The sequence below is a fragment of the Tasmannia lanceolata genome, unplaced genomic scaffold (genome assembly GCF_043159265.1).
Source record: "Tasmannia lanceolata isolate RefF3 unplaced genomic scaffold, GAP_Taslan_0.1 ptg000037l, whole genome shotgun sequence".
Classification (NCBI taxonomy): Eukaryota; Viridiplantae; Streptophyta; class Magnoliopsida; order Canellales; family Winteraceae; genus Tasmannia; species Tasmannia lanceolata.
In genome coordinates, this window is record NW_027518714.1 from 19,389,297 (window position 1) to 19,413,652 (window position 24,356).

General features: G+C 42.5%; 4 protein-coding genes and 1 non-coding gene across 15 annotated transcripts; 1 reads left to right on the top strand and 4 right to left on the bottom strand.

Moving 5' to 3' along the window:
* Nucleotides 1-508: 508 nt before the first annotated feature.
* Nucleotides 509-2,575, bottom strand: LOC143861296 (uncharacterized). Its single transcript, XM_077372233.1, has 2 exons — nucleotides 1,448-2,575; nucleotides 509-1,096 (listed from the first exon to the last, which is right to left on the bottom strand). The coding sequence occupies exons 1-2, from the start codon at nucleotides 2,573-2,575 to the stop codon at nucleotides 509-511; spliced, it is 1,716 nt and encodes a 571-aa protein (XP_077228348.1).
* Nucleotides 2,576-4,155: 1,580 nt separating this feature from the next.
* LOC143861297 (uncharacterized) lies at nucleotides 4,156-5,605 on the bottom strand. The gene is made up of 4 exons (XM_077372234.1): nucleotides 5,322-5,605; nucleotides 4,836-5,153; nucleotides 4,274-4,730; nucleotides 4,156-4,164 (listed from the first exon to the last, which is right to left on the bottom strand). Exons 1-4 carry the CDS (start codon nucleotides 5,603-5,605, stop codon nucleotides 4,156-4,158), a joined length of 1,068 nt encoding a protein of 355 aa, XP_077228349.1.
* Nucleotides 5,606-10,218: 4,613 nt separating this feature from the next.
* Nucleotides 10,219-10,346, top strand: LOC143862780 (small nucleolar RNA snoR86). The gene has a single exon (XR_013240489.1). It is a non-coding gene; the product is annotated as a small nucleolar RNA snoR86 (small nucleolar RNA).
* A 2,633-nt stretch (nucleotides 10,347-12,979) lies between these two features.
* LOC143860093 (protein FAR1-RELATED SEQUENCE 5-like) lies at nucleotides 12,980-21,232 on the bottom strand. 11 transcript variants are annotated; one of them, XM_077370614.1, is made up of 6 exons: nucleotides 21,009-21,232; nucleotides 17,434-19,730; nucleotides 17,275-17,323; nucleotides 15,535-15,787; nucleotides 15,361-15,449; nucleotides 14,826-15,182 (listed from the first exon to the last, which is right to left on the bottom strand). In XM_077370614.1, the coding sequence occupies exons 2-4, from the start codon at nucleotides 19,705-19,707 to the stop codon at nucleotides 15,696-15,698; spliced, it is 2,415 nt and encodes an 804-aa protein (XP_077226729.1). In that variant the 5' UTR covers nucleotides 19,708-19,730; nucleotides 21,009-21,232; the 3' UTR covers nucleotides 14,826-15,182; nucleotides 15,361-15,449; nucleotides 15,535-15,695. The 11 variants fall into 11 exon arrangements, with proteins under 11 accessions (XP_077226727.1, XP_077226723.1, XP_077226728.1 ...); XM_077370609.1 differs by having other exon boundaries at nucleotides 15,306-15,449; XM_077370612.1 differs by lacking the exon at nucleotides 14,826-15,182 and adding an exon at nucleotides 12,980-13,212 and having other exon boundaries at nucleotides 15,361-15,787.
* A 1,431-nt stretch (nucleotides 21,233-22,663) lies between these two features.
* Nucleotides 22,664-23,404, bottom strand: LOC143861298 (uncharacterized). The gene has a single exon (XM_077372235.1). It carries the CDS (start codon nucleotides 23,402-23,404, stop codon nucleotides 22,664-22,666), a length of 741 nt encoding a protein of 246 aa, XP_077228350.1.
* Between the last annotated feature and the right edge of the window lie 952 nt (nucleotides 23,405-24,356).

Below are 24,356 nucleotides of genomic sequence, written 5' to 3' on the forward strand. Positions count from 1 at the left end.
TATTCTTAGGCGACATATCTTTCATTTCTTTTGTGTGTGCTTCTTATTCATCTCCGAGACATGCATGATTAGCTAGACGTTATCTCGGAGATATTCGTTCCCATTTCGCATGATTTTCGCCCAAAACTCTTCAAAATTAATAATAAATGGCATAAGAGACCAGGTGCTAGCACTTGGGCGAATTGGGGGCGCCTAATCCCTTCCCCATTCGTCATCAGGCACGAACCCTATTTTATATCTCTGGTTATCCGTTGCAACAGAGCACAGCATGGGATCCAGGGCCCACTTCCTTGGATGGCGACTCTTTCTTTGTTTAAGGTACGCCTCGAATCTGGGCTAGTCCCCGAATCGAGAGGTATCTCACTTTACATCGCCGCTCATGCTGTGAGGGGCACTCTTTCGAGAGTTCCTTGGTGGGGCTCTCCTTCACGTGGACGATCTAGAGAGACTCGTCGTGGGGGCACGTCCCCCGCGCCCCCGTCTCGGATCGGGGTCCACAGCTACTTTGCTACTGATGATATTTGCGAAGGTTCTTCGAGTTCCAGGCATGTGGTAATAGTTGTTCCTCGAGTGTTTCCAGTCTATAACTTCTCGGGCGAATCACCTCTTTTACTCGGTAAGGCCCTTCCCAGGTTGGGGAAAGCTTTCCGGCCTTCTTGGGTTGGGAGATAGCAGCTTTCCTTAAGACAAGATCTCTAACTCGAAACTCTCTAGGGCGTATCTTCGAGTCATGGTAGCGAGATACTTTCTGCTTGTAGGCGGCGACTCTTATTCGGGATTCTTCTCTGGCCTCCTCTAATAAGTCAAGATTCGCGCGGAGCCCGTCACCGTTGAGCTGTTCGTTGAAGTTGGAAATTCTGGCGGACGGGGTGCCTACATCGACAGGTATTACCGCCTCTGTTCCGAAGGACAGGTTGAATGGGGACTCACCCGTTGGTGTGCGCGGGGTGGTGCGATAGGCCCATAGGACGTGATACAGCTCATCTGCCCATCGACCAACTTTTTCGTCCAGTCTTTTCTCGATCCCTTGCAGCAGGATTCGGTTTGTGACTTCTGTCTGCCCGTTGGTCTGTGGGTGTGCTACGGAGGTGAACCGCTGCTCAATTTTCAGGTCGGAGCAAAACTTCCGAAAGTTTCGGCAGTCGAACTGTTTGCCGTTGTCTGTTATCAGGGCGCGAGGAATCCCGAATCTACAGACTACTGATTTCCAGAAGAAGTTCTGCACATTCTGTTCGGTGATCTGGGCTAGAGGTTCAGCCTCCACCCATTTGGTAAAGTAATCAATAGCCACTACTACGAAGGTGCGCCTTCCGGAGGCCGGTGGGAAGGGGCCCAAGATATCCATTCCCCAAATAGCGAAGGGTAGCGGGCTGACAATTGGGACCATAGACACGGCGGGCTGATGAATGGTGGGGGAGAACTTTTGGCATTTCTCGCATCTCTTTACCAGGGTCAGCGCGTCTTGTCTCAACGTTGGCCAGTACAGACCTCTAAGGAGGACTTTGATCGCCAGGGCTTTGCCCCCCAAGTGCTCCCCGCAAATACCTTCGTGTGTCTCCTGCAGGGCATACGTGGCGTCGCTGGGCCGGAGACACTTTAAGTATGGGAGAGTATAGGACCTTTTGAACAAGTTCTCGCCATCAAGTGAAAAACGGGCTGCTCTTTGGATCACCTTGCGCGCATCTCTCTTGGTCTCAGGCAGTTTCCCACTACGCAGGTAGTCGACGATCTCATCCATCCAGCAGGGCTCGTGTTCCACCTGCATTATCTCAGCAGCCTTTCTTTCGATACTGGAGGCCTGTAGGAACTCCATGCATATATTCCCGAGAGTCGTGTATCCGGATGCGGCCAGCTTGGACAGTACATCTGCCTTTGTGTTGTCCGTTCTGGGGATTCTGACAACCTCAAAACTTCTGAACTTGGAGGATAGTTGCCGGACCTGGGAGAGGTATTTAATCATTCGCTCGTCGCGGGCTTCGTATATACCTTGGATTTGGTTGGCGACCAACTGGGAGTCACAGTAAGCTTTCAATCTCTGGGCTCCGGTCTGGACTGCAAGATTCATTCCAGCGAGGAGTGCTTCATACTCAGCCTCATTGTTGGAAGCACGAAAGCCGAACCTCAAGGCGTAGTCTAGTGTGAAATCGTCCAGCCCGGTTAAAACCAGACCGGCTCCGCAACCAGCCTTGTTTGAGGATCCGTCCACGTGCACTTCCCAAAGTGCTTCGGCGATTGAAGGATCATACTCAACTGGTGGCATGGGGATGGTTCCTGCTCTGGCTTCATCTTCTGCTGGTTCTCCGGCTGTAGTAGTACCTTTCGCTGCTGGGGCTTGGGCGATTTCAGGTTCGGCGATCTGCTGGGGGATGGAGCACTCAGCTACGAAATCTGCCAATACTTGAGCCTTGAGCGCGGGCCTGGGCATGTACCGGATGTCAAATTCACTCAATTCCACGGCCCATTTAACCAATCGTCCTGAAGTATCTGGCTTGTGGAGGACTTGTCTAAGCGGCTGGTCAGTTAGGACCTTTATCGTGTGAGCTTGGAAATACGGTCTCAACTTCCTGGCCGCCATTACCAGCGCGTAAGCCAATTTCTCGACCCGCTGGTACCTTATTTCGGCGTCGTGCAAGGCTTTGCTAACGTAGTAGACCGGTTTCTGTTGGCTGCGCTCTTCACGAACTAGGACCGCAGCCAGAGCCAGGGGGCTTATAGATAGATATAAGATTAACTCCTCACCGGGCTCCGGTTTTGTCAATAGCGGTGGAGAGGACAAATACTGCTTCAGCTCCTCGAAGGAGGTTTGGCATTCCTCTGTCCAGGGCGAGGTTTTGAGGCCTTTGACTGCGTTGAAAAAAGGGAGACACCTCTCTGCAGATTTTGAGACGAAGCGCCCCAGCGCGGCTATCATCCCTGTCAGTCGCTGCACTTCTCTGATGGTTTTCGGCGGAGCGAGCTCTACCACGGCCTTGATTTTTTCTGGATTGGCCTCTATCCCTCTCTGGCTGACCATAAACCCCAGAAACTTCCCCGAGCTGACCCCAAAAGTGCACTTGGTGGGATTGAGTTTCATCTTATTGTCTCTCAGGACTTGAAACGTTTCTTCTAGATCGGAGACATGATCTTACGAGCTTAGGCTTTTCACCAGCATGTCGTCGACGTATACTTCCATGTTGCGGCCAATCTGATTCCGGAAGAGTTTGTTTACAAGCCTCTGATACGTGGCCCCAGCATTCTTCAGGCCAAAGGGCATGACACGGTAGCAGTAAGTCCCCTGATCCGTTACGAAGGAGGTCTTCGGGATATCTGACTCATACATTCTGATCTGGTTATATCCAGAGAAGGCGTCCATGAAACTGAGCACTTCGTGACCTGCGGTGGCATCGATGAGCTGATCGATTTTTGGGAGCGGGTAACTGTCCTTTGGACAGGCTTTATTCAAATCCGTGAAGTCGACGCAGGTTCTCCATTTCCCATTGGCCTTTTTCACCAGGACTACGTTTGCCAGCCAGTCCGGGTACTGGATTTCTCGGATGAAGTCAGCTCTTAGGAGTCTCTCCACCTCTTCTCTGATCGCCATCTGCCTTTCGAGAGCGAAGTTTCTCTTCTTCTGCTTCACCGGCCTGCAGGTCGGGTCGACACCTAGTCTGTGCGAACTGACCTCCGGGTTGATGCCGGGCATGTCCGTGGGGGCCCATGCGAAGACATCCGCATTGTCCTGGAGGAACTGGGTGAGGTTGTTCCGGACGCCTTCGTCAAGCGAGGAGCCGATCTGGACTACCTTTTCTTCATCTTTCTCGCACAGGGGGACGGGGACAAGGTCTTCGGCGGGCTGAGTTCCCTGAGCTTCGTCCCTCAAGTCCAGTAGCTCGATTGGCAACGACTCCGTCGCATTTCTGCCCTTTAGCGCCATTGCATAACATTCCCGAGATTGCGGCTGGTCTCCTCGAACTTCTCCCACGCCATTGGGCGTTATGAACTTCATCTTCTGGTGATAAGCGGACGCGACGGCGCGGATCAGGTTCTGGCCAGGCCGTCCTAAAATAGCGTTATAGACCGAGGTGGCCCTCACTACTAGGAAGTTGACCATGGCGAAGGCCTGGCAGGGCGGTTCTCCGACGAGGACAGGGAGCTTGATTTGTCCCTCAACCTTGACTACTTCTCCTGAAAAGCCGAAAAGATCTGAGTTTGCAGGCTTTAAGCGGTCGTCACCTATCATCATTCTTTCGAAGGCGTGATAGTACAGAATGTCGGCTGAGCTCCCGTTGTCTACCAGGATTTTCCTCAGCTCCCAGTTTGCGACGAGCATAGTCAGGACTAGTGCGTCGTCATGTGGTAATATCAGGCCGTCAAGGTCCGCGTCCGAGAAGGAGATCTCATTCTCCGTCTTCGCTTTCTTGCTGCATGTATGCACGGCATTGACCCGGCGCGCATATGCTTTCCGAGCAGCGGAGGAGGTGCCTCCAACCGCCGGGCCGCCCATGATTGTGCCAATGACTCCTCTTGGTTGGGAGCCGTGTGCTTCTGGCGGTGGACTGGCCGGCGATGGAGACTGTCTTCGGACTGGGGGCGGTTGAGACCGCCGAGGGCTTCGGCCCTGGGGACCCTTCTCCTTGGGGTCACTCCCGCGGGTGTCACTCCGGACATATTTTTTCAAGTAGCCTCTGCTGATTAACTGCTCGATCTCCTCCTTCAGCTGTCGGCAATCGTCTGTATCGTGTCCGTGGTCCCTGTGGAACCGGCAGTACTTCGATTTGTCTCTCCTGTTTCCCTTGGAGATCATTGGAGTTGGCCATTTTATGAACTCTTCTCCGCTGATGGCCGCCAGTATATGCCTCCGGGAGGTGTTGAGAGGGGTGAAGTTTTCTTCCCTCCTGTGCGGGGATTTGTCCCTTCTGACGACCTTGTCGTCCCTGCGCTGCTTAGCATGGGGCTTGTCTTGGTTCCTGTCATCAGAGGTTCTCCTCCGACTCGAATCCAGAGCTGCCAGTGTCTCTTCTACAGATATGTACTCCTCTGCCCCGGACATTAGGTCTGCCAGGGAGTGAGGATTCCGGCGGGCCACTGCTCGGCGGAAATCATTCGATCTAGCACCCGCGAGAAGCGCGTTCGTAGCGGCCGAGGGGTCCAAATCTGGCACTTGGAGTGCCTCCCTGTTGAAGTGGCTGACGAAGGCTTTGAGAGGTTCATTATCCTCCTGCCGCAAGGTCATCAGGGATGCTGCTGTTTTCCTTGGCCTGCGGCTGCTCATGAAGTGACGAACTAGGTCTTCTCCGAAGTCCTCGAAGTTATTGATGGAGTTCGGTCGGATCCTTGAGTACCAATCCCTAGCTGCGCCTGTGAGGGTTGTCGGGAATGCTCTACAGAGGAAACCGTCTGACGCACCGTGGAGGAGCATCAATGTCCGGAACATCTCCAAATGGTCGACGGGGTCAGTGGTCCCATCATACTGCGGGATAGCTGGCATTTTAAACCCCATTGGTGCTGGGGCACTCATCACATCGTCGGTGAACGGCGTTCTGCTCGAGAACGCCCTAGACACAGGCCGGCCTTGATCCTTAGCCAGCTCTTTGATTCTGTGGCCCATCTCCTCTATCCTTCGCATCACCGGGTCGTCTTTATGTTCTGGTGACCTGTTTCTCCCCACGGATTGGCCTGCGGCAGAGCCGGAGGGCTCTCCGGGCTCCGACGACGGGACCCTGATTTCGCCTGTGGCGCGCGCTCCTCATGAGCCCGGCGCCTTTGCGCAGAGCGAGACCTAGACCTCCTACGGCGGTGCGGCTCTGTCTGCGCATGCCTGGCTATGGGGTGACGGACTTGTCCGGGGGAATGGTGAGTCCGGTCTTCACTACGACGCGACGACCCTCCCCTGTGGATTTCTGGCCTTTCGAGGACAGGTTGTGGAGCTTCCGGAGGAGGTCGGGGAGGCGCCTGGAGCAGCTGTTGATACTGACCAACGAGAGCGGTCATCTGTTGGAAGAGAGCTTGGACTTGCTCTGGAGTCGGCATGGAGTTAAGATTTACGGAGCGAGGCTGGTTTTGTTCAGCCGTGGCGGAGGCTGCCACTACCAGCGAGGCGAGTCGCTCACTCCGAGTCCTGCCGGGTAGCACGGCTCGGGTGGTCCGTGCGGTTGGCACCCGCGCACTCTTGCGTCCTGCCATTTTTGTGAAGTGGTTGGAACAACCTTTAGTTCAGGGGTCCCACGGATGGCGCCAATCTGTTATGCCCAAAATCGGTTAACTGATATGGCAGTGACGTAAGAGCCGAGCTGGGGGGAAGTAGAGTCCGGACGAGCTGTGTGCTGCACAGGAGCAAACGAGGTCAGAATGACCGACCCGGAGTGTACTCCGGACAGGCCCTTCGACACTCAAGTCAGTATGAGCCGGAGTGAAGAGGGTGTTTGTAAGAGTGGTGGGTGAGAATTTCAATACCCTGATTTATGAGCTTTGAAGGCCCTTTTATAGGGAGAAATTGGGGTAGTTGGGGAGTTAATGCTCCCAGACAGGTGTCGACCAGCTATAGGTTCAAGCTCGCCTACTCTGTGTAATTACCAAACTACCCCTGCTGGCGAGGGTCCTGCGGTGGGCCCTCCTCTAACCACGTGTTGGAAGCTAACAGGCTGCTGCGCTGTCGCACCCCATCAGGATCCAAAGAACACTTTGAATCGAATCATGCCAACAAGGGATTTGAATGCGTGAGGACGAAGACATAGGTGGTATCCCTCCTAATGAGAAATTATATGGTGGCCGACCATCAAGTCCCTTGTAGGTGGTACGGTGGAAGTGGTATCCCTCCTAATGAGAAATTATATGGTGGCCGACCTTCAAGTCCCTTGTAGGTGGTACGGTGGAAGTGTCATCCTTGATATCTGATCCAACAGCAGCCTCTTAAAAAGTGGTCTGCTATAGGGCAGTACCACTAGCACGATATATGACGGTCGGGCACCATATAAAAACTCCCCTCCTAATAAGTCATAACCATATCATATCTGGAGATTTTATACGGCATAAGCCGTTGTAGTCCCTTATTTTCCAAAAAGTTCTGTACGGACACACTATAGGATGATCCCAACCGTCCATGTGATGGGCCACAATGTAAATAGGTTTTTCCCAAAAAATCATTTCTATAGGATGATCCCAGCCCTCTATAAAGGACCTGCATATTATTGAAACCTCTATAGATCGGAGGGTTCGGATCATCCTATAGAAATGATATTTTAGGCAAAACCTATTTACGTTATGGCCCATCACATGGACGGTTTGGATCATCCTATAGTGTGGTCCGTACAATACTTTTTGAAACATAAGGGACTAAAAGGGCTTACTCCCTATAAAAAGTCATCATATATGTGTAAATTGTGGAAAGTGCAAAAAAAAAATCCAGTTTAACAAATGATAGCGAGAATTACTTCCAAAGAATCAATAGACAAAAGCAAGAGAAGTGGGAAGTTGAAAGAAATTTCCCACAGAAGGAGAAAAAAAAAGGGAGAAGTACTAGAAACCTCTAGATAAAAAATATATCTACAGGGATCCCCTGAAAATTTCATAATTACCAATGATACCCTTTTGTGCCTTAAATTACTTTTATTTTTTTTTCCTTTTCCTATTCCACCCTTCATTTAATTACCCTTAGAAATCCCTAAAATCTCTCCATCACTAAAGACCACATTAAATCTTTGGTAATCTTTCACTCTCTCAAATAAAGGCAACATCTCTGTCTAAGAAGATATTATATGGTAGTTGACAAAGATTATCAAGCTGTATCTTTCTCCTCTTATTCATATATCTAGTAGGGGTCTCCCTGACCCCATGTTACCCATCAAAAAAAAAGATTTTATATGGTAAATTCGTATAGTCCATTAATTTTCAAACAGTAAATGTACAGGCCACACCTTAGGATGATCCAAACCGTCCATTTGATGGGCTACAGCGTAAAAGTACTTTACAGGCCACACCATATGATGATCCAAACCGTCCATTTGATGGGCCACGACGTAAATATATTGTGCCCCAAAAACCATTTCCATAGGACAATCCCCACAACTTTGATCTATAGAAGTTTCCATAATATGCAGTTCCTCTATAGATCAGACGGTTCGGATTATCCTATGGAAATAAATTTTGGAGTATAACCTATTTAAGTTGTAGCCCATCAAACGGGCCAGTTTGGATCATCCTACTATATGCATATCGAACGGATGGTTTGGATCATCCTACTGGGTGCCCATCAAATTGACGGGTTGGATCAGATATTTTTAGACGATTCAGTGATGAAATGAGGAATTTTAGGAATTTCCATGTTATCTACAACTAAGGGTAAAATGGAAAAAAGAATAAAAATAAAGCTATAGTATACTATTGGTGATTAAGAAAATTTTGGGGGGATTATGAAAGATATGTTTTTGTAGTTTTCCCCCACAAAAAACAACCAGAATAAGACGCAATGGCAATCAATGTAAGGGAAGAAGAGCTTTCAAAGATGGACGGAAAATACTTTGAAAACGGGATTCCGTGTGGAAAATAAAAACGGTAGTGACATCGTTATTGACCCTCTTAAAGGTGTATTTATTGCTTTTTGTGGGGATTTCAGCTCCCTTACTTTGTCTTTTAGTGGGCGTGGCTCGAAACTCTTTTTTTCTCACAAAATGGGATCCGGTTTTCCCAGCAGCGCTCAAGAAAGATATAGAAAGATTGTATCGAAAACAGCTTGTTTTGAGAAAGAAATCAAGGAGAGACGGCTTTCAATATGGGTCAAGATCATGTTCCTCGCCATTATGCAAGATCAACGGGTCTTGATTTTACGTCTAAAAATTGTCTTTTATCATTGACTATAAAAGTGACATTCTTTATAGTAGACCTGGAAAATGGGACCCGTACCCGCGGGTACAACCGGCCCATAGGGGTACGGGTACCAATTTCATTACCTGCAAAAAAAAAAATACCCGTACCAGCAAATCACAGGTGGGTCTGGGTCGAGCGTTGGTGCCCGCGGGTTTCCCGCCATTCGGTTTTCAACTTTTTATTCTTAAGGCCTAAACACTAAACAGTAAAAAATAGACTATGTTGGTGAGCCAACAAAACAAGTCAAAGCAATCAAACTATGTGACTGGTATCTTTGGTTGTACCAAAACAAACACTTGTTAAAGCAAATGAAAAATTGTATGATGAATGGGCGTATAAACATGTACTCATCATCTCATCCTTGATATTTGATCCAACAGCAGCTGACTTGTTAAGAAACTGCTGTTGGATTAAATATCAAGGCTTGTACATCCATCGTACCACCTTTATGTGTTCATACAACCATTCATCATATAATTTCTTTTGGTAAAAATATATATAATTTCTTCTTTAAATTTGCCGGGTTACCCGCGGGTATACTCGTATCTGCCTGGGTGGGTTCCGGGTTCATGAAAGTCTACCCTTACCCGCGCCGGTATTTCAATACCTGTACCCGCACGGGTTGTACCCGTACCCGCGTAGGTTACCCGTTTGCCGGGTCTACTTTATGGCTAGACCCTTCTTGTAAAATGTCAAGATCATGTTAGTCTTGATTTCACCTACTCCCCATCCTACCGTAAAAGAAAATGGACTTTTATCATTATTATAAAAGTGACTTTCTTTACAAAAAACAAGATGCTACCTAATACATCCTCTATGTAATCATAGCCGTTGGTTATTAAATGCTAATGAGAACACCCTAATCAATGGTCTTTGACATGAAATAATGAAGGGTCTAAAATTGTCTTTTATAGTTGCTCGTAAAAGCGACTTTCTATTTGATCTAAAAAGAAGAAACTTTTCTGATGGCACAATTGTAATTCTGACATCTAGAATTAGGGTTTTAACGCCTCTAGCAAGTTTGGGTTTCTCTATAAATACCTCCTACGCACAGCGCTAAGTAAAGAAGAAGCGAGAGCGATCTAGGGTCAGGGTTTGGTCACTGTTTTCTTTTTTCAATGTTAGGGTTTGTTTTTCGTTTCCTAGCTTCAATTCTAGGGTTAGGTTTTCGTTTTATTGATTCAATCCTTTTGTTTTGTTTTCGTTTTCTTATTTCATTACTAGGGTTTGGTTTTCGTTTTAGTTTTCGTTTTCTTTTTTCAATCTTATCGTTAGTTTTTCGTTTTATTATTTCAATATTAGGGTTAGTTTTCTATCCAATTTGTAGGTTTTTTAGCTGATTTAGCTTGAGATTAAATGAATGGAAGCCAATTAGCAGAGCAAAGGCGTTGATTAAAATGGCGTGAATTTTTGCATTGAAGGTTGGCAAAATCATAGTCAGAGCAATTCTCCGTGCCTCTCAAAAATCCCTCTTTTGAAGATGGCCTCGAACAAATTGCCACATTTTTTTTTCATTATAAAGTTTGTTATTATTCTTCATTGATTTGTAATTTCTGTTTATAGGTGAAAATTAGGAAGATTAAACCTTCTTTGATTATTATATCTTAGTAAAAGTTAGACGGTTTTTTGTTTGTTGGTTTTTTTTAATTTGCATGGTGGAAGAACACAGAGGTGGTGCTGTTGAAGTGTGGGGAGATAAAGGGGTATATGAATTCCTCTATGCAAATCCTCTTACAGAATGAGGATTTGTATGGTGGAGATCATTTATTCACTTTCTCAAATTCCCATGTTTACAGAGATGATTTCCAGTTTATCTTTGATGGTTTTGTCATTTGTGAGATTTCTTCTTAGAAAACCCACGGTGGAAATGTCTTGTTTTACAGAGAAATTATATGGTGGCCGCCCTTTGCATATAAAGGGCGGAGAGAGAAAATATCAACCCCCGTGATTTTTTGGAGAAATTATATGATGCCCGACCGTCAAGCGGCCTTCAAGTACCGTGAAGGTGGTACTTCAAAAGTAAAGTACCACCCTTGATATGTTGGATCAAATATCATGGGGATATCATTGAGGGTACTTGACGGTCGGGCACTATATAAAAACTTTGATATTTTTATTAAGGTGTAGAATTTTGACACTCTGCCCTTGTTGTAGGAGTCGGATCGATATATCATTCCCCTTTTGAAAACCTGTGTTTTTTATTTTGAAAACCTATGTTAAGAGGACTCTACTTGAAGAAAAATGAAGGAGTTTTGTCCCCTCATGGAAAAGGGAAAGAGGAGAAGAACAATGAACAAAACTTGCTACATACCAGGTTAGAGGAACTTCCTCCAACCCCACAATTGATTTTTCCACACTCCTCCAACTTGGTCTGGAGCCAAGTTTTGTTGAAGAGCTGCCAAGGCTTTGGCCCTCTTTAGGAAAGAGAGATGAAGGAAGGTCAATATAAGAGAAGAGGTTAAGTGTTAGATCATCTTTTTGTGTTGCCATTGTGTAATTGTCTTGTCTTGCTTTTGGTTGAGGGTTAATTGGACCTTCATCCTTTCATCCCTCTCTTCAGTTTTCTTTTGAGGACAATGAAAATATTGTTTTCCACATGAGGATTTTCAACACAAAAGCAAGACAATAATCACACAATAATTGATGGTGCTTGTTCCACATGAGGATTTTCAACACAAAAAAGCAAGACAACAATCACACAATAATTGATTGTGCTTGTTTTTTCTCATAATGTTGACTAATTAATTTTCGTGCCAATCAAACTTTCTTACGTGCCAAACAGGAGAAAAAAAATGAATGACATAAGGTCTCTTTGGATTGCAAGAAAAATATTTAATTAGAGGGATATCTTCTTAAACTGAAGCAAAAACAGAGTACGATTTGTTCAGCAAATATGCACCTGAATAATGCCAATACTTTTGAAGGCCTTAGGATGACTTCTATATTCATTCCTCCCAAATGTTTGAATTTTTTTAATATGATATGATAGAGATTAATTGGGAGAGTGGAAATCCAAAGTTTATTAGGGTTTTAACAGAGATTAGTAGAGAAAGTTAGGGATATGGGGAATGAAATTTTACATTATGATACTTCAGAAGGTAAATTTGTTCAAACAGGGTCCCAGATCCGGTGAAGGGCTAACCCAGAGAGTTATTCAGAGAGTTATTGAGGGTTACACTTGCTATTTGAGGGACCACAGGGTGAAGATGAAAATTTTCAAAAGCAATATAAATCCTAAGTTCAAGTAAGGGGTTTTCTAGGACATAGGATGACCCAAGTTGTCCTTAGGTTGTGCCCCCAAAATCATTTCCATAGGATGATCGCAACCCACCGATCACAACCTATTTATGATGGGGCCCATCAAACGGACGGCTTGGATCTTCCTATGGTGAGGGAGTCCATTTTGTAAAATACTTTTGATGGCCGAATAAAAAAGGCCTTTCCTTGAAAATCATCGTCGCTATGTTGGAATATATACGGAAGTGCATGTATTCTTTTAAAAATAAAGTGGGGCCCACCTTATTCAAATATATAAACCATTCAATTGGTAGGTCTCAACTTAAATACGTTCAGTGATCCTGACTCTTCAATCTATAGAGATTTCTATATAGTGTAGATTATAGGGGTTTGAATCATCTGATGGAGCGGACTTTTGAGACCTAGTAACATTAAGGCCCAATTGTGCCCAACCCATATTTTTCAAAATGAAGTATACGGTCCACACCATAGGATGATCCAAGCCATCCATTTGATGGCCCCCATCCCGGGATTGTAGTTCAATCGGTCAGAGCACCACCCTGTTAAGGCGGAAGCCGCAGGTTCGAGCCTCGTCAATCGCGAACTAGGAGCCGATAAATCCATCATTTTACATGGCTTTCCCTATGTATACATCTAAAATTGTAATAAACTTGAATACTCAACTGGGTAAACCACTACTGCATAAGCATTTCAGTATTTAAATCACATGGGTGTGGAAGGCCCACGGCTCGTGAACTTTTCCCGAAGAAGAAGCAATGTCGGTAATAAGCATAGGTTAAGCCTAAGATTACATCCTGTCGAAAAATAGCTTTCAAATTAAGTTTTGAATTAGTGGATGCTGTCAAGAGGTCATCGATCGATTGATTACGTATTAATCAATATTTGATTGATTTGATTGATTGGACGGAGGTTATCAACAAACGAGATTTTTCTAAGTCACAGTTCTTCCCAAATATGATTGTGTGCCGTACAGTTCATTTTGAAAGACATGGATGAGGCTGGGGCCTAACTTGCTCAAGCATTTAAATAAATTAATTGTTGGGCCCACCATCCATTCATGAGAGACAGACCGATCTGTGGCTTCACAATTGGTAGGGGTATTCTATCACCGCCCTACAGCAAAGTAAAACAAGAAAATTCATCTACTAAAATTAAATAAAAACGATGACAACGTTAGAAATGATCCGCTGAGACTTGTAAATTACATTCTTCAGACAGAGTAAATGAAAGTCTAAACATATTACCAACCAAATACTGGGGACAAACATTCTTTATTTATAGAAAATTTGAATGGTAAAATCCTTTTATATTCTTGGCTAAGCTACGAAGAAAATAGTTAAGTAGAAGACCAAGATGCCAGACTCAAGCGGTGACTGAGAAGAGCTTCAGAAGCATGAACATAGGAAGGTCAAACAATGGTGATGGAATAACGGCCTCCTTGTGGAGGGTTTTTACCTACAATCTATCCTTGAAAATAAAACAAAGAGAAGTAAAGATAAATTCAGTCGAGATCTTTGGTTCATTGCCATTCCAAATAATAAAAAAAGATATTTGGTTAATTGTACAAGAGAAATGAGATTCTTGTTAATATCTGCAAAATTTAAGACATTAGAAAGAGGGATAAATGAGTGTATGAAGAGTGATAGTATCAGTGTAAGTGATTGGTAATTGAGAACCATTACCAGCCTAGATGTGATTTGATGCCTAGAAAGTAGGCTACAAATAAAATGACGAAAATATAAAGTAAATAATAAAAAAAATGAGGCAATGTTCGTGGCCATGCTAGAGTCTACGCCATCATTCTCGTCCACGTCTGCGCTTGTAAAACTTGAATCCACGCCCGTTTTTTATGTCCCCATCAATTTAGCTTTTGAAGCTAATAAGAAATAGAAAGAGTCCTGATGATGATTCTTAAGTTAAGACTGAATTTGGAGAGTTTTAACCACAAAGTGAGCAGAGAACGCCTGATCAAGAGTTGACCAAACCTTTCGAGAAGTGTTAAGGTTGACGACATGAGCAAGAACTGACACAGTGAGAGTGACATTTATCCAACTAATAAAGAGATGATCATAATGCGACCAAAGGTAACATAATTACAACAATTGAGAAGTAGGAAAGTTAACAGAATTACAAAGATTTAGGCCCTGTTTGTTTAAGATTATGACAACCGATTGAAAGTGCCAAACCAATTGTTGGACTCAAAATTAGGCCTAAATTTGAGTCCAATAATTGGTTTGGCACTCACAATCCATTGTCATAATTTTAAACGAACAGGACCTTAGCAAGAGAAAGGATTATTGCTAATGATTTACAGAGATTGTGCAAGAGAATAATTCTCGGTAATTTGGGGAACTTATTTTTTTTGAAATGGTGAAAAATATCATTAATAAAGGAATGAGCCGAGATGGACCAACTGAATTACAAAAGAAAATAAAAAAATAAAAAGCAAAAACAGATACATCAAGGAGGGAAGTAATCAAACCACTCAAGACCTGCCCGATGAACCCCAGACCTGGCTAAGGAGTCTGCATCACTATTAGCAGATTTGGGAAACTTATTACAATCAATTTATGGTCCTTTCTATTTTTATGGATGGGCAATAACAGATGCAACAGCCTTTTTCGTCAAGAACAAAGGCATTCATGGTTTTAGAGGAGAATCATTTATCATCACCCAAGTCTATATAAATCTTAGCAAAGTTACTGTTTTTTTGGGAACAAAAAGTATATAAAAGCTTAATCTCAGAGGAGTCCTCTTAGCAAAAACAACCTCGTTAGGGCATGATATAACGTTCCAATCTAGCATGAGATAATTAGACCATTCAACATAACATCAATATGATCTGAACCATTCATCCGATGGGCCCCACAATAGATGCCATGGCCAAAGATCACTTTGATCAAACAAACCAAAGAATTTAATGGGTAAAACGACAAATTCAATGGAAAAAAGACCTCATACCAAAAGTTAAAACTGTTCAATGAAAAGGATATTGAGGTATGGCATCTCTATGGTGGGGCCTATCAGATGTAAGGTGCAGTTCATGCTGCATCTCATGGGAATTCTCATATAACTGCATCACACTGCACACACATAAAAACACCAAAATAACCCACTTAATATCAACAAAAAATAAACGGAATATATTGATTTTTTTTTTAATCTTGTTTTAATTAAATATTAACACAAACATATCAACAAAATACCTGAGATTAGGAGTGCAACTCGGGTTGGTTCTTCAGCATTAAGTTTGAGCTTTACCTTGCAAATGGGTCAGGCTTGGATTGAATCAAATTCATTTTCAGCAAAATTTAAACCCTTCACAGCAGCGCAGCCAGCCAGAATAACCTCTGAAACATTATGTCGCTCTTCTCATAAACCCAAAGCATAAAAATACTCCGTAGCAAGGAAGCTAAAGCCTGAACATTTTCTTACGATGGAAATCCTGCTCCCAACTTCCTCCCATACAGATTCAACTAGTACAGCCGGCAAACATCCAATATGTCAGAGAAGCTATAGAATCTACTCAACTATTTTTTCTTCCTTGTCTCTCTCGAAGTACCTCCATGGCTGGGTATTGCAACAGATCAGAAGTTTTACAACTGACAAATGCAAACATTGAACAAACTGAGCCCTTCATATCTTAGAAACTGTCTGCTTGCATCTCTGACCTTTTGGACCATAATATCTATAAATGTCAAAACCATTAAGCAAATCAACATAGAGTTAGAGAAGTCTAATTCCAATATATAATAAATAAACATGCAAGGAATACATCCACCAAGACACATTGCAACTAATACTTCTTGTGCCAAAACCATTAAGTAAATCAACATAGAGTTAGAGAAGTCTAATTCCAATATGTAATAAAGAAAAATTCAAGGAAGACATCCACAAAGACACATTGCAACTAGTATTTCTTAAGGAAAATATTTTTTAAGAAGAATTTGGAGTTGTTGTTTTGACATGATATGGTCAACTTTTATCACAGACACTGATTATAAAAGGCTACAGAGTCACTAAAGTCAGTTTCTGAAGCATTAGTTTTCAAGTTAGATGGAGATACGAAAGCCAGAATAAGGAAATAATGACATTCTAAGAATAGAAATTAAGAAAAAGGAAACATTAATGCACTAGATCTAGTCCTATTCAAGCATGTGACAGCAAAACCACAGATCGAAGTCATAATCAAAAGGTATGCATCGATGTCTAAAACAAACATAATGATCTGGTTAATTCCACAACAGTCTGGTTGGATGAAAACTCAAATTAAAATTCAGGTGCAATTTGGGACTTTTTAGATTGCAATTTGTGTAATTTGGGTGTACATTCAAACTCACGCTAAATCAATATCATTCAGCTCAAAGAAACAAATAAAGATATCATAGGCATCTTGGATTCAAATAACTAAGGAAAGAGCTACTTCAAAAACAGAAGCACTACTGGTCAGAATTTCACCTATTAGACATGAAATGGAGCTAAAATAGAAATTAGCGAAGTTCAAATTCACACAAGATCCATAACTAGTCTCTATATGCCACCTAGGAAATGATTCTAAAGAGGATAAAACCGCCTTAAGAAGCACCCAAATAAGCAGTGACAAAACTCCGAAAGTGCAGTACTGATGAAAGAATCAATATATTTCTTGGGACATGCACTCAGATACATGTCCAGTGAAATTCAAAAGCACCTTCATACCCAAGACTTGTGCTTTCAGTTTCAAATTGAAATATAGTATCTGAACCATTAGTATATTATTAACCCAAGAATATATTAATTCAGTGACGTACTTGGGCCATTAAGTTCTTGACAAATTTAAATTATATTCCTGCATTTGAGCTTGGGCAATAGAACATATCTATATTTTTTTTGTATGCATAACCGAAAAATTAAATATCCAAACGGTAATTCCACCTGCCCATCCTGTTACTCCAAGCTGGGATGCACCCAATGACCCATTTGATTTTCACATCCAATTCATGTAAGACAAGTGCTTCAGCATTAATGACATAAATCACATACTAAAAAGTAACAACAAGGGTAAAACATCCACTGCATTACAGATAATAATGTTTTAAGGACGCAAATTCTAACATCCATAGTTAACAAGTCATGACTTTGAACTGTAGCTCAATTGTATGCATTCACAAGTGTTAGTCATTTCAATGTATTTACCTTCAAATACTGGTAAAGTTTCCTTGCATGCTACACTGATTGGTGGGAACTGATGTGTCCCAATCAAAATTAGCCTGAAAGAATGTAAAAAGGAATCATTGCTTAATAAATGCAACTCATGTTTAAGTGAATATTAAGCAGTTTGAATGATGTTCTAACCATTTGAATGTCTCCAATAATGTCAAAGCCCATATTTGTTAACGTTGGGCAGGTACGGCTGTTGTGGCCAGGCTTCATACACGTATTGCATGTATTCATTCTCCGTGTTTCCTTCTCTGGTCCGGGTTTTAATCTAGAAGATGACAAACGCCCTTTTGCCTTTGAATGATGAGAATTGTGCCACATTGATGCATTCATCTGGTTATCTGCTTGACCCCCTCTGTTGATTCTCTCTTGATGATTACTTTCACAAACTGGAGTGCCAAGCTGTGGGGGTCCCACAACACTTTCATTGATGCTAACAACCTCTTCCAATACCACTTGTAGAGCATGCAATGCCAGATTGTAACTCTCTATAGATCTTGCCCCTTCTACTGCAACTTTGATGGACCGGTGACATATATTGTTGTATCGCAACATCATAGATTGTCGAGAATTACCTTGTACTTCAACATTGGATTCATTCAACATAACCGTACTCTTAGCGTTTCTTGTCCATCGCTTCAATATGTAATAAGGTGGGAGCATAGAAACATTCGTTATGTTAAAGACACTCAATATATGTCTACAAAGAATACCTGAAAACTCAAACATCTGGCAACTACAAGTTCCGGTCATTTCAGAGACATTGAGTGTGACAGTATAAGCTTTCTTCTCTTCGCCAAATTTTGCCACTATATATATGTTGATTGCCCCATCTTCTGCAATTTTATTTGCAATATAACCAAAGCATTCAAATAATTCAATTTGAAAATTTGAGAATATTTCTACAGTGTAGAGGGTCGCCACTTGTTTTTCCATAGGTGACGATGTCTTAAAATTTGATTTGTTGTAAATTGTGTCGAAATCTGCCTGGACTTCCTTATTGTACTGGCTGTCTAAAGTGTCACTATATTCCCTAAAAAATTCTTCCAAACTGGTGTCTACATTCACGCACTCATCAAAAATGGAGTTTATGTCATTAGTTCCTTGGCTTGTAAACATTTCAGCAGAAAAAATTCCCTTCAAGTACGCCGGGACCCAATAGTGACGATCTTCATACAATAATTGAAGCCAATTGTTCTCCCTCAGATCAAATGTATCAAGAAGTGACCCCCAACATGATTCAAACTCGTCAATTGTCTCAGTTTGGTTGATGCAATTTCGAAATTCATGTTCGAGATTCTTATGTGTTTTACATATATCACCCAATTTGTTTGAAAAATCTCTTAGGATACACCAAATCCCAAAACGATGGCAAGTTTCTGGGAATACCTCTGCAACTGCAGTTTGAATAACCCTATCTTGGTCGGTAATTATAGATGTTGGAAGGCGCCCGGACATTGCCGTAAGCCATGTCTTAAATAACCAAACAAATGATGACTCAGTCTCATCTGCAAGTAAAGCACAGCCAAACAACACAGACCGGCCATGGTGATTTACTCCTAGAAATGAAGCCAATGGCATGCAATATTTGTTCACTATGTATGTTGTGTCAAAGATTACTACATCGCCAAAGTACTCATAAGCCATCCTTGACCTACCATCAATCCAGAATGCATTTATCATACGATCATCCTTGTCAACTTGAATTGCATAAAAGAAGGAAGGATCCTCATTTTGCATATGGTTGAAGAAATCAAGGGCGGCCTGAGCATCTCCAACTGCGAGCTTCTTGTGATGAGAACCAGCGACAAAATTTGTGCACTCTTCTTTAGAGCCAATATTGTTAGTTCCGCCAGACTGCATATCTGCAGTCGAATTTCCTACAACCTCACACATATCCCTGTGCGATCGAAGGAATTGCACTTCAGTTGGACTCGCTAGTTCATGGTTGTGATCTTTTTCAAAAGACTTAACAACCCATTTCCCAGGGTTTATCTTCTTCACAGTCATTGATGCTTTGCAACCAATCCTTGTACTGGAACGAGGTTGCTTAGTTGCACCTTCCTTACTCACACAGAATCCCTCCTTAACGCATACATATTGCTGAGCAATTAATTTCCTGTCACGCCTCGAACGATGGGAGTAGCTTATACGGGTACCAAACCCCACACGCCTAGCGTATGCATTATAGAATAACCTTGCATCATTTTGAGATTCAAACTCCATGCCTATAAGAGGCTCCTCTCCTTCAGATGTAGTTAAGTCCATCTTAACGGAATGTTCTTCCATCTTGTTCTCCTCGGCCACATCATGTTCGATATCCACTACCATTTCACATTCAGTGAGATCAACTTTGTCACCTATGTGAGAGTCAATTGACTCGTTGCCTTCATTAGCGCCACTTTCCATATCCCTATAGTTCTCACCAAAACCTGCAAACATTTCACCCTTGTATTAAATTTACTGTAGGAATTTGAAGAAACTGAACAAATATAATGTCATGCCAACCAGTGGAAACAAGTAAAAATTCAGTGTCAGGAAATGTGTTCGGATTCAGTATAAGTACAATAGATTCCCAAGGAAATTAGTGGAGCAAAAGCAGGAAAGCAATACCAAACCACTTTCAGAGCATGAAACAGTCAGACAATTCTACTTCTAATGCAAAGAAGTTCCCTTCAACAGAAATACTTATTATTGGAGAACTAACCAATGAGGAGACTTAGAAATTTAAAATTTCGTGATCTCTTTTAGTTAATAAAGGTGTCTAACTCTAATGTTTCCTTTTTGGTGACAGCTTCAGTATTAATTCCAAGGTTGTTTTGATCTGATATCTCCATAAGATCGCAAAATTCAAATTTCAAGTTATCGCTTTGTTGAAGCATTCAAGTACAGGACGTGAAATTAACTGCCCCGTAATCCTTCTGCTCTATAACTCCGCTTGGATGGCAATTGATGATATGGGTGAGAGAAAAAATGGAGCTTATCACCTATTAACTAGCAGATGAGCATAGGGAACATGAATTTTACAAGCTTTTCAAAAACTCATACCAGAAAAAATGGGCATCAACTGGCTAAGAACAATCCTAACTCTCGTGAAGAGCTGATCTAATTGCATTAGTATCTATAATTGCTTTCTTCTGTGTAATACTAATTGACAGGGCCTTATTGGTAAGTGCTACAAGATCTCGTGCATTGGAACCCATGGTATATCAGTGATTAGACAATCAATCCTAACTGCGAAATTTGTGCTTGTAGTCTTGGATGAGATATAGAAAAAATTCGCATCAATCAGATGATTCTAATTTCTAACAGTCCAAATATATGTGAAAATTGAGTACAGTTCCTTTCCATATTCCCCCCAAAGACCATGTTTGGATTGCAAGAAAAACATTTCTCACGGAAATTTTTTTCTTGGGAAATTTTTTTTCCTCAGTTTCAATGGAAATGATATGATTATGAAGGTCCTTCTAAATAAAAATTGAATAGGGGTGGTTGAAGTTATGTTTTTTCATGTGTAAAAATGTAAGAAATTTTAGAAATATTTTCCCTTCTCAAACTTTTCCCAAAAATTCTTCCAATCTAAACAGAGCCTAAATTCTCCAATCTTTTCACCAGAGCCAAAAGAGAAACGAAGCAGGCGAAAAGTAAATTAAAAAAACCCTAGAAATCTACCAGAGAAAAGAGACAATGGGGATTTGAGAAGAAAATACCTTTAGTCAGATTCTGGCAAAAATGGGAGGGGTTTCACATCAAGCAAAATCGAGCTCTTTACTAGAAATCTTACGGGAATAGGTCGGAATCCGGCGTTAATTGGAGGGTTTTTGCACCGGATTCTGACAGTACGGTGAGAGGCGTTTTAGGGGAAAAGGGTTTTGGAGAGAGAGTGTGTGGAAGTAAATCATACGGAGTCTTTTCTATTGTGCGGTGAGAGGGGTCTTGTTGTATCTTTACCTCTCGTTAAGAACAAAACCCAAATCGTTTGTTCTATGGGTGCAACTTGGGTTGGACCCCAAAAAAGGGTCGGGTCGGTGTGAGTTTTCCCAACCCGGGTTGAGTTCGGGTTTTGCAATCCGACCCAAGTGAAACCGGACATTTTTTTGTGATTTTTTATATTTTTAAGCTTAAAAATTCGGGTCGGGTTCGGGTTGGAAAAAAAAAGGTTCCTTAGGTTGGGTCGGGTTGAACCTCGTCGGGTTGGAAATCAGGTCGGGTCGGGTCGGGTCGGGTTGGCCTCAACCCGACCCGAGTTGCACCCCTAGTTTGTTCTAGGAAAATGACCAAATTACCCCTATGATTTATGAAATTTTAATCTGGTTTAGGAGGGAAATCCATGAGAATTAGGGTCCATCTGACCATAAAACTCAATTCCCTGTTAGAATATGTGAGATCCAACGGTTTGATTTCAGCCCAAGCCGACGGTGAGATCTCACATATTCTAACATGCCACCTCAAACGTATGTGGATTGAAAAATAGACATACGTTTGATTACAATAAAAATTCTCAAATATGAAAATAAAATTTTCACTAGAATTCCCTATAAGAAAATAGAATCCTTTGATTTGAAGCATTTGCCGAAGTTTGATGATGAATATCCCATAATATTGTTTCCAAATGTCTTATGATAATGACTGATACTGATTGGCGAAGAAAACGCCGCTTGGTGATGTGTCACGAAGAGGGCTTAAAAGCCAACGAATCATAGATCATAGCATCAATGAGCTAGAAGAGCAGTTGATCATTTTGACCTGACCACAACACTACCTGCACCGATCTCCGACGAACGGCCGATCTAGCTGTCCACCCAGCTTTACATCTACTATTTTTTTCCCATACTATACCTTCCTTGATTACTCACTAGTCTCTTTCAACGTTCGTCAGGCCACTGTCCATCTCCCCGCTGCAAACCCAAAACCCCTTACTATTTTCAGTGCCAGGCTAGATTCCCATTTTCTCAAGCCGCCCTACATGATTGTCTTGGCGCTTGCCTCCCTTTCGATCACCTTCTCGCTATCATCGGCAGTTATCGTCATCCGCCAACCCTCACACAGGCTTGCCATAACCATCCAGATCAGACCCAAAACAGTTCAATAACATGGGAGTATCTGGAGCTATGCCATAATCATTGCTAGTTCTACAGAAGGCCTTGGAATTGGAAAGTAGTGCAAACCTATCTAAATACAAACACACACTTGTTGGCTGGTTAAAGAGATGTTCCTTTCACACTTCAGAAGGTGTTGGCAAGTGGGGAAACAAAATTGTGGGGACTGTGGATATTGGGAATATTCTTTTTTTTTTTTTTTTTTTTTTGATGGGTAAGCTGGGGTTAGGCAAGACCCCCACCGGATTTATTAATAAAAAAGAAGGTTACATCCTTACATAGGGGACTCCCGAAGAATCAGAAGCCACAATACGAAGCAGCTCCCGAGGGAGATCCAAAACAGAGATACATTCTCCCTTAATTGGGCAAGATGCCTTAGAGAGGAAATCCGCAGCGCCATTGGCTTCCCTCCAGATATGAGAGATATGCCAGTAGTTCAGGGAGTTGAGGTCTCGGAGGGTCTGGTGAACTTTTGCAATTTGCCGCCATGGGCATTTAAGCACCCCTTTGATGATGCTCACTGCCTGCAAAGAATCCGATTCGATCCATAGCCGATCCGTTCCTTTGCTGATTGCCAACTGGATTCCTTTCGATATGGATTCAATCTCCAATTCGTTTATGGAATGACGGGGAGAATCCAAGGAGAAAGCTCCCTTGATGATATGATCCTTGTCGCGAATGATGCCTCCGATGGAGGCTTTATCTTCAGCTAAGGAAGCGTCCGTATTCAGTTTGAGAATGTCTCCATCAGGAGGTTTCCAGGAACATGTGCGGACAGGAGGAGATCTAGTAAATATTGGAAATCCAAATAGCTCTGCAAATTTAATCGATCTTGCATTAGGGGGGTCTTCAAGGCGCAGATAAAGGATTTTCAGTTTTATAGAGGAAAGGATTTCCGAGAGGATATTTTGCTTGTGGATGCTCTGGTTTTCAAAGATTCTTCTGTTCCTCTCTTTCCATATGTGATAAATGGTGGCCCCAAACGCAATTCTGATGGCAATTGACATTCGAGATTTCCCTTTAAAGGTTTCTCGAATCCACAATTCTTCATTTTTAAGCTGACTATGAGGAGCACGACGGTAGGAGAAACGCCGTAGGATAGTTCTCCACACCCAGGATGAGAAAGAACAGTTGAAGAAGAGGTGATCAGTAGTTTCCCTTTCAGAGTGACAGAGGGGGCACCGAGAATATTGGGAATATTCTCCCTATGCTGTTTGATCCTTGTGAAAGGAGTGGTAATGGCACTCCATTACACTGCATCTATCTGATTCTCTCTTGCCTTTTGTGAAATCCCTATTTTTAACAATTAAAAAAAAAGAAAGGAACTCATCCATTCTAATTTCGCTTACTTTTTCAAATGGATTAAATTTTGCACACCCTTTTTTGATGGAATGCCCCTCCTTTCGATCTGTAACAAGGGGTGGCATCTCACGTAATGCTCATATTTGCCACCACAATCCTCTTATGTAGTTATTTGTCTATCATATCCTTACTTTTCTTTTTTCTCCCCATTTCTTTCAATCTTTAATTTCCTCTTAGATCAATTTCAATTGAGGTACCCCACTTAAGATGAATGCCTGAAATATTGTTTCCTTTCAATTGAGGCGCTTCATTCCTTTAGAAGTGCGTGCCTGAAAGAGAATTTTCAACTGTCACTACCCGAACCAGGGTCTCTATAACAGTGTCATGCACCCATGTCTCACCCACACGAGTACAAAAGGCCAAGTAGTTCCACACCATCACCTGTATTACAAACAAGATGCAGAAGAACAAAAAGTACCATGTTAAATTAAATATCATAAAGCTTAACAGCCATCCACCTTGATTAATTCCATCTAACAGGTTCAAACTAATAAATAAAAAAAACTAATAAATTGTCCGTGCCAATCTATCTATAAATGAATATGAAATAGCCAACTAACTACGCCACACTCGACCAATTCCCGCATTACACGCCAC

What these genes read in the sequence shown, in the direction of transcription:
- LOC143861296 (XM_077372233.1), bottom strand. Translation starts at nt 2,575, where the DNA reads ATGGCGGCCAGGAAGTTGAGACCGTATTTCCAAGCTCACACGATAAAG. An exon ending in GACAAGACGCGCTGACCCTG is followed by an intron (nt 1,097 to 1,447) that starts GTAAAGAGATGC and finishes AAAATTGAGCAG; the next exon opens with CGGTTCACCTCCGTAGCACA.
- LOC143861297 (XM_077372234.1), bottom strand. Translation starts at nt 5,605, where the DNA reads ATGCGAAGGATAGAGGAGATGGGCCACAGAATCAAAGAGCTGGCTAAG. An exon ending in ACAGGCGCAGCTAGGGATTG is followed by an intron (nt 5,154 to 5,321) that starts GTACTCAAGGAT and finishes CCACTTCAACAG; the next exon opens with GGAGGCACTCCAAGTGCCAG. An exon ending in CCTCTCAACACCTCCCGGAG is followed by an intron (nt 4,731 to 4,835) that starts GCATATACTGGC and finishes CCGGTTCCACAG; the next exon opens with GGACCACGGACACGATACAG.
- LOC143860093 (XM_077370612.1), bottom strand. Translation starts at nt 19,707, where the DNA reads ATGGAAAGTGGCGCTAATGAAGGCAACGAGTCAATTGACTCTCACATA. An exon ending in TTATTGGAGACATTCAAATG is followed by an intron (nt 17,324 to 17,433) that starts GTTAGAACATCA and finishes GGGACACATCAG; the next exon opens with TTCCCACCAATCAGTGTAGC. An exon ending in AACTTTACCAGTATTTGAAG is followed by an intron (nt 15,788 to 17,274) that starts GTAAATACATTG and finishes TGACATTTATAG; the next exon opens with ATATTATGGTCCAAAAGGTC.
- LOC143861298 (XM_077372235.1), bottom strand. Translation starts at nt 23,404, where the DNA reads ATGTCAATTGCCATCAGAATTGCGTTTGGGGCCACCATTTATCACATA.